At 29.9% G+C, this 8,627-nt stretch overlaps 1 protein-coding gene across 2 annotated transcripts in view; it reads left to right on the top strand.

The window, feature by feature from the left end:
- The window catches only part of Ack-like (activated Cdc42 kinase-like), a 54,327-nt gene extending 48,145 nt beyond the window's left edge, over positions 1–6,182 (top strand). For both annotated transcript variants that reach the window (XM_014425793.3, XM_014425792.3), the window contains exon 21: positions 6,059–6,182. In XM_014425793.3, coding sequence (XP_014281279.1) covers positions 6,059–6,077 — 19 coding nt within the window. In that variant the 3' untranslated portion in view covers positions 6,078–6,182. The remainder of the gene's footprint in view (positions 1–6,058) is intronic.
- Positions 6,183–8,627: the final 2,445 nt, after the last annotated feature.

An 8,627-nucleotide genomic window follows, 5' to 3' on the forward strand; every position in this document is an offset into this window, starting at 1 on the left:
TATATTAATGAAAATTCTTGATAGCAAAATGGATAATACTTTTGAAACAACTAAAAAGTGTAAATGGCTTAATCACTGTTGTTTGTTGATGTCTAAATGGAGTCACAATTGAAAATATCATGGTTGCTAGCGTTTTCCTTCTGTTGGTACACAGATTAAAAATCTTAGTTTTTAAAACTTAAATTAAAAATGGATACTGTATCTATATTAATTAAAATATATATGATTGGGTTTCTTAATTGGCTGACAATAATATTAACATTATTTCAATTATTTTTCTTCCGTCAAATTCCCTATTCGCTCAATGCAAATATATTGCAACGAATTTATTAAGTAATCTGAAGGAAATATTAAAACTATTCCAATTCCAAATACTAGTAAGTGATTGGGGTTGAGTAATTTTTTATTATTTCTAGTAAATTATTCTCCATCATCTTCGACCTTTATTTTTGAGTTCACAATTTTAATGGACCATAACTAAAAAAAGTATCTCAAAACTCCTTTTCCAAAGTTTTATATCATACAACTTACCTATTGGAAAATATAAAAAATAATTCTCCCACGAAGATAAACTACTTTCTAGTATATTAAACTAACTTTAATTTGAGTGCTAATAGACATCAGTACGTCTCATGGTTCCTGAGATAAAGAATTTTCACATTAACTTCCCGTTCATTTAACTATCTCGAATATTATTGAACGTAAACAGCTCTACTAGGACTTGTGTTTTAGCAAATTTAATATACTTTAAAGGTTGTATAGTGTTGTAAGTAGTTACAAAAATATGAAATTCCGAATGAAAAATTATTTTTTATTCCCATTTTGTATTCCCCTAACTATACTGTGCAGACTTATAAATTTTAATTAGTAAGTATACGTAGTTTCCATTAAAGTAATAAAAAAATTGGGATGAAATAACTAACTTTTTTTCCACCGGGGCCTTGTAAAATAATGTGGGGAATTTAATTTCCCCACTCAATAGTTTTTTGTTTTTTTTTAATTTCCAAATAAATTATGACCATGCACCTTCTGATATTTCATCCGTTGGCGTACTTAATGGAGAATAAATACAAACCAGAATTAACCCAGACATTGATAAATTTATGATAGAAAATAATATTAGCAAAGGAGTAAATGCTGTTTTTAATAGTTTACATTCTGACGAATTATGGAGCGGAGGAAGAAATATTGGAACCTATTCTGGAGGTAACAGTCTATTATCTGTGGATATTAAATTGATTTCAAATCAAATATTCAGTTAAGAGAAAATACATTATTGATGACTCCCAACCATTACAGTAAAGAAAAAATTGGAAGTTATTTTCTGTTTAAAAAAAAGTTTGATTTTACACTAGACTGTACAAGGGATAGTGTAAATGTTATTAAAATGTAAATATTGAAATATTCAAGAAGTAGGACTCCTCAAGTTTTTTTTATTCTAGAAAAACATAAACTTTTCACTCGCTTTTCATTCGGAGTTCCATATTCTTAAATCCACAAACAACACTAAAATACTTCATAGGATATTTAAAGTACCGTACGTTTTCTAAAAAGTAGCTCTTTATCTTCTATAGTTCTAAAGTTTTTCAGTTTTTCAAAAAGCAACATTTTTTTCCAAGTAACAAAAAAAAATTGATTTTTCGTTGTTTAGAAAAAAAAATGTGAATTACTTTTGATGAATATCACCAAAACTCCTTTTCCAAATTTTTGTAGCATAAAGCTTATCTAAAGTATAAACTATTAGTACTATCTATTGGAAAATATCATGAGAACTCCTCCTCCCACGAAGATATACCTTATCAACTACATTACAGTACGTTCAACTAGCTTTAATGTAGGTCCAAAAGACATCTGTACGTCTGAGATATAGTTTTTGTTGAACCAACGGTTTTTCTGAACTCTGCGAGAAATAAAAAGTTTGCGAATGTATTTTGGTGAATATCATGGGAAACTGCAACTCCTCAACTGAGAGCTTGATAGACATCTCAACGTATTTCGTAGGTGTAGTAATTTTCATGATATTTGCCAAAATAAATCAAAAAATATTGGGTTTTTTATATTTGGAATAAAATTTTGCTTTTTGAAAAACTGTATGTCGGAAAATATCGAACGTAAACAGCTCTATCAGATCTCTTATTTTAGCAAGTTTACTTTAAATATTGATCTATTACGTTTTTAAGAGTAGTAGGTAGTTTTAGAGAAATGAAGCTCTGATTTTTTTTTTTTTTTTTTTTTTGTAACGTTTCAAAACAGCAGACATTTTTATTCCCACTAACTATAGTTGACAGACTCATCAATTTTAACTCTAAACTATAGGCAGTTTTCATTAGATAAATAAAAAATTTGGGTGAAATATCTTTTTATCCTCCCTCCCCCCTGGGCTCTTGGACTATATACAGACGAGAGACAGAAAGACTCGGAGAGAGTAAGATTGAGTTGGGATCAGATATGGTGACCGCTCCTACAGTGCCCTCTGTTCTTCGAATCGTTTTCCGATTTATCACAAGGAAATCTTTTAGCCTCTTAGACCGCAATTACGTCACTGGATCTCAAGGGAATAAAGATGCTCTTCAATGCTCTTGAGTCCACCCTAGATGAAGTGGAGGTCGATGGTTACTATCTTCTTACTTGGCTCGGAAGGAAAGAATTCGCAGGAATGATAAGCTAAACATACAGATTAAAATTTATATCATTGGCTGATCGGGGACGTTGTCATGGTGATGGAGAGGTAGTGGATAAGAAGAAGGAGGGTATCACAATCTCCCCAACAGTTTGAAAATCTAGAAAGTTGGTAAATTTTCGTAAACTCTTTACGCCATTTTATTGAATAATATCATATCTATTAAACGAAAAACAAGAAATAACACGGTTGATCCTCCTAATACATTGCTAAGTAATTCATATTTCTCTCTTTTACTGTTATTTATTATAATAGGTAAAATTACAAGTTGACTAAGAAATAATTACATTATATTTCTTTTAATGGATTCTGATGTATAACTGTTTAAAAATGTAAACGATTAGAAAAAAAAATTAAAAATTTCACCTCTTCCTGAGGATGAATAAACTACCATGACATCATACGGCAGATTTTTTAGTTGACATCTACTTTTAGTTTTATAGCCAATAGCTCCTAATAGTACAAGAGCCCGGTGGAAAAAAAGTCAATTATTTCACCCAAATTTTTTATTACTTTAATGAAAACTATGTATAATTACTAATTCAAATTGATGAGTCTGTGCAGTACAGTTAGGGGGAATACAAAATGGCGGCTGTTTCACAATGTTAAAAAAAAAACTTCCATTCAGAGCTTCATATCTTTAAAACTATCAACAACACAATAAAACCTAATAGAACATCATTTAAAGTAGAGCTCATGATATTATGGAAACTACTACACCTACATCACTTACGTAGTTCTTACCTTATAAACGTCATAAACTACTTTATAGCACATTAAACTGGCTTTAATTTGAGTGCTAATAGGCATCTGTAAGTCTCATGGTTCCAGAGATACACATTTTCCAAAATAAATTCACTAACTACTGAATTTTTAGGAATATATTTTATCAAATGATACTGGGGCTCATATTTTAGTAAATGTACCCTATTTTAAATGATGTTCGATTAGTTAGATGTAGGTAGTTGATTGTAGATTATTAATTGGAGAAGATGGTCGTGGGGTGCGGTCAGCAAAAAGAGCATAAATAAACAACAAAATATTTTAATTATAATTTTTTCAATTTCATGATACTGGTAATTATTTATTAAATGGCATCCATGTTTAGTCTCAACACTCTTTATTATATCGATAGTCCAACGTTTCGCCCATCCTCAAGGACAATCTTCAAATATAAATTCTCACCTCACATCAAAATTTATAGGTCATTAATTATAAGTCAAAATCGCCCTATTTTTTTAAAAACTTCATTAATATTAATTTTTGACCTACACTATTACTATCATGTTTATATGATTTTAGTAGTTAGGTAATTCATTAAACTGAGTTCGACTCAAAATTTAAAATTCGAAATTTTCACAGTTTGATGTCGTTTCTAAAATTTCCCAACTCAAATTTTGAGTTTTACAAATATTTTAAAAGGGTTATGATACTGCAAACTTACCCCACATATGGCGAGATCCCTGTCGGTAATTCGTAAATTATTTGAAAGTCGTTTTCGCGTAGTTTAGTGCAGAAGATTTTCGGTAGACCAAAGCTCATCATTAATCAGTGGAAATTATCAGTTAGTTGAAATATATTTTTTTAAATTATAGTAACTAAACAAATGCTGTAAAAAGAGATATAAAATGGCGGACAATACACCTGAGCCAATGGGAGAAGAGTCGATGGCTCCTACACCACGCCCCTTACTCACCTGTCGTTATCAAGGTGGTACTATCGCCTACCTCACAGCAATGGAGTCTATTCTACATGTCTTCTCATAACACTTTGGCTTATAAACCTCGCCATAGATTCTTTGTTACAAATCGAATTAGGAATTAGGAGTAGGGTACACGATTCCATAATCATAATATGATGAATGAGATTCCATTCCTAATGTTCAGTTAAACTTTTCTGAACGGTCAATTGTATTAAGATCACAAGCAACAAATATTTTAGCCTCTCTATTGCGGATGTGGGAATCTACTTTCGTCTGACTCCTCTGTAACGGATTTAATTCATTACAAATGAATGTATAAACCTCAATTCCAGAACTTAGGGGACATTTAATTTGCAAAAAGTTAAACCAACGTACACAATACTGCGTTATCGATTATAGGAATGAATTTCGTTATTTCAAAATTATACTGCATACTTAAATAAATAAAGAGGAAGCACTTTGCAAATATGAATATTATTTTCATATTTTAACTACTCTTGTTTTTGTGTAATTTAATTGTTTTTTTTTCCAACATATGAAGTATCACAGGTTCAGTGATGGTATGTACATAACTCTATTATTCCATTTTTGTGTTATTTTAATATTTACCCCTTCTTAAAGAACACATTATTTTGACGAACAAACCTATTTTCTCGTGGTTGTCCGTTTTATAAAAGTTTAACTGTATTATTTTATTAATAAATTAATTATATTACAGTTAATAGTTGACCAACTGTTTTATTTTAATTTTATTATTTATTTATCGAAAAAGTAGGAGCGTGTATCTACCATTTACACGTTCCATTTAATTTATCAAAGCAAACAACTAATTTATATTTAATGGAAAGAAAAGGGTGTAATAAACCCTCTAACAACCTCAAAATCATATTCATTATGACCTTCTCAAAAATGTTTTATTGCTCTGTATATTAGGTCAGAGCCATTCGATATGTGGAAGAGTGAAAACATTACATGCTAGCAATAAATAGAAAAAAACATGTAATTAAAATAATTCCCAATTATTTAGCATGTTAGAGGGAAAAATGGACGAATTTAATGAAATGAAATTAATATTAAACACATAATAAATGTTTATGAGGTGTAGATAGTTGACCGTAGATTAATGATTGGAGAAGTTTGTCGGGGGGTGTGGTCAGCAAAGAACAACATAAATAAACAAAACCATATTTATTTATTTTATGCCGACGTTTCGACCTGAGTTTCAGGTCTTCATCAGGGGTTGTGGCGTAGAAGGTAGGCTTGTAACTGATTGAACGGCTTGGAACTAATTGAACAGCTCCAATCAGTTATAATCCTACCTTCTACGCCACACCCCTGATGAAGACCTGAAACTCAGGTCGAAACGTCGGCATAAAATAGATAAATATGGTTTTGTTTATTTATGTTGTTCTTTGCTGACCGCACCCCCCGACAAACTTCTCCAATTAATAAATGTTTATGTTTAAAAAAAAATTAAACCTAATTATTAGTGTTTTTTTGTTTTAACTTATGTAATTATTTCTTTTAAATCATTTTTGTTTTTAATTTATTTATAATTTTTTTTATTTTTGTTTTTTTAGTTTTCAAACTTATTTATTTGTTTTTAATTTTTCAACTGATGTGCCTATTTTATTTTTTATTTTCTATTTATTAATAATTTTGTTTAATTTGTATAGGATTTTTGTAACGGATTGAACATGTTTTGCGGATCACTGGAGAAGGGAGGTATGAGGGAGTGGGATAGAGAGAATAGCGAAGGTAGGGTTGAGGAAAAAAGGGAAAGAATGAATAAGGAAAATGTAATGTAACTTTGTGTGAGAAGAAGATGAGAAAAATATATAAAATTGTTTAAAAAGAATAATGTTTGAGATATATTCTATTTAGGTTATAGCTAATTATTGTTTGAAAGAAAAATAAGGAAACAAATTTGTATCTTTGATTAACATGTATGTTAATATTTGGTAATGCACCCCAATGAATTTGGGGTGCATTACCAAATAAAGTATTTTTCTCGAAGATAATGATTTTGTGAGTAAGATTTTAAAGACTGATGGAATCTCTGAAATATATTAAAACCTCGTTATATGAATTCACTATGCATCCGGAAAATATATATAGAAATGTCTGTATGAGTATTTAAGGCTTTAATATAATGTCTCCTCATCCCCGAATAAAAAAGTTGTCCTCAGAACCAAACATTTGTCTATCTGTGTTCAAAGTTGTGTTGGAACAGACCTCTTATACCGTTAGTCTGATTTTGAACAAGCTAATAATATTTAGGAACCGTGCAGGTTGGTATCTAAATGAACCCATCTTAATTTCATCAACTCACATGACAGCTAGTCCGATTTTGTTCAAAATTGAAGGAATGTTGCGAATTAGTGTTAGCACGTGTCAGGTGTACACTTCATTAAATTTCACTTATTCCTAAATAAACTTATTTCAAAAATGGGTGGTCCGGTGTGTTTCATTCTAAAAGGAAAAATAGGCGTATTTACTGATTGTTTACCTATCGGTTCATTTTCAAATGACGCTTTATGAATTTCATCGTCCTGAAACCCCACAATTTTATTATACCATTATATTCCCTGCGACGCTATAATTTCGGTTATATTGATAGGGTGCAATATCCGCAATTCCGCTCCGTGTAATCATTAAATGTCTGTAAATGTTTTGTAAAGGATGCACGATAGTGACGAATAACCCGAACATCAATTTTGATTAATTCGCTGTTTATCAATAATATTATTGTAACTTGTTCAATTGAAAAAAATAAATAAAACAGAGTAAATGTTTAAACCTATCATTACTAAAATGTATATTTTTTGTGATATAATAAACAAAATTTCGTAGAAAAAGTACTTTTTTTCTGCCCTGCTTATTGACCCTCGAACACGTGCGACCCTTCACAAACCTCCCTAGAGTTGTCCTCCTACTGACCCTTTCAGTCACGACTACCTCTGAGCAATTACACCTTTTACCAATATTAGGGTATTCGTGATCTTTAGTTTAAAATATTAAAGTGTGTTAAATGGAGAAATATTTCCATCTTTTAGCATGTTAAAACGATACAACATTTAACATGGTTGAGAATCTGCTAAATGGAGAATAAAGTCTCAAAACAGACCAGCTGAGGTAGATACTCATAGTTCATGTTGTTTGGACTCTAATACTGTACTGGATAAAAATAATAAGAAAGTAATAGAAAAAAAGTAGGAGATGAAAAAAAGAAAAAGTGAGATGGAGGAAAGATGGTGTAACGAAGCTTAGAGATTTTAGTATCTCGTTGATATTAGAAAGTTACAAAACAAGTTACCAATTGCATTTAACATAAAAATTGGACTTAAAATTATGCTTCTCACAATTCTATACTTATAACATTTACCATGTTAAAACGTTTTACATTTAACTCCTCTTAATAAGCTATAAACACACAATTTAGAGTGTGTAATTTTTCTTATTTCAAATTCTGCATATTGAATTTTTTATATTTATTGAAATTACAATAAAACTTATCATTAGTACTTTAGTTCTATAACCCCATGTTTTACAGAAAAAGAAACAAAAAAACTATATATAAAATTGTTTTAATTTTATTATACTATTATTAATAACTTTATCTCAAACTGTGACATTATTACACATATGTGATTTCTGTAGTATTTTCTTCAATTGAAGATCTCGATGATGATAATCATTTCTTCATTAGGGTGCATTGACAATTCTCCTAATAAGTTAATTTTGGATTGTATAATTTATCTGATGAATTATCTCGCACATCCCTAAAATTAAATCCTATTAGTCCAAATGGGTTATAATTAGATATTATATTTTTGTGCAGTAAAAACCGAAAAACTTGCAGTAGAAAACCCAAAATTTGTACCGTAATCCTCCAATTCAACTCGCTAAATACATTTATTTGTAAACTTACATAATAACGAAGCTACTCTGATTAAAACCTTACATTTTGTTCATAATTGAACAGCTATGGGAATGGAATATATTGAAGGAATGGAATTTTTCAACTTCTTAAAACTACCTCAATTTTAAGTTTTAGAAAAAAATATGAAAGGCACTGTGTAAAAAACAGTATTTAAAAATATTCTTCCAATCAAGATACCTTTTTTATTTTTCCCAAAAATTTCACGAGGCATATTTGGAAAGAGAAATTAGCTTTTCAACTGTTTATTAACATAAAATAAAAGTAATAAGTCAACGTAGTAAAAGTTGATAGTTTGATCAGAC

This window comes from Halyomorpha halys, unplaced genomic scaffold (genome assembly GCF_000696795.3).
Source record: "Halyomorpha halys isolate HHAL.00 unplaced genomic scaffold, Hhal_1.1 Scaffold533.1, whole genome shotgun sequence".
Classification (NCBI taxonomy): domain Eukaryota; kingdom Metazoa; phylum Arthropoda; class Insecta; order Hemiptera; family Pentatomidae; genus Halyomorpha; species Halyomorpha halys.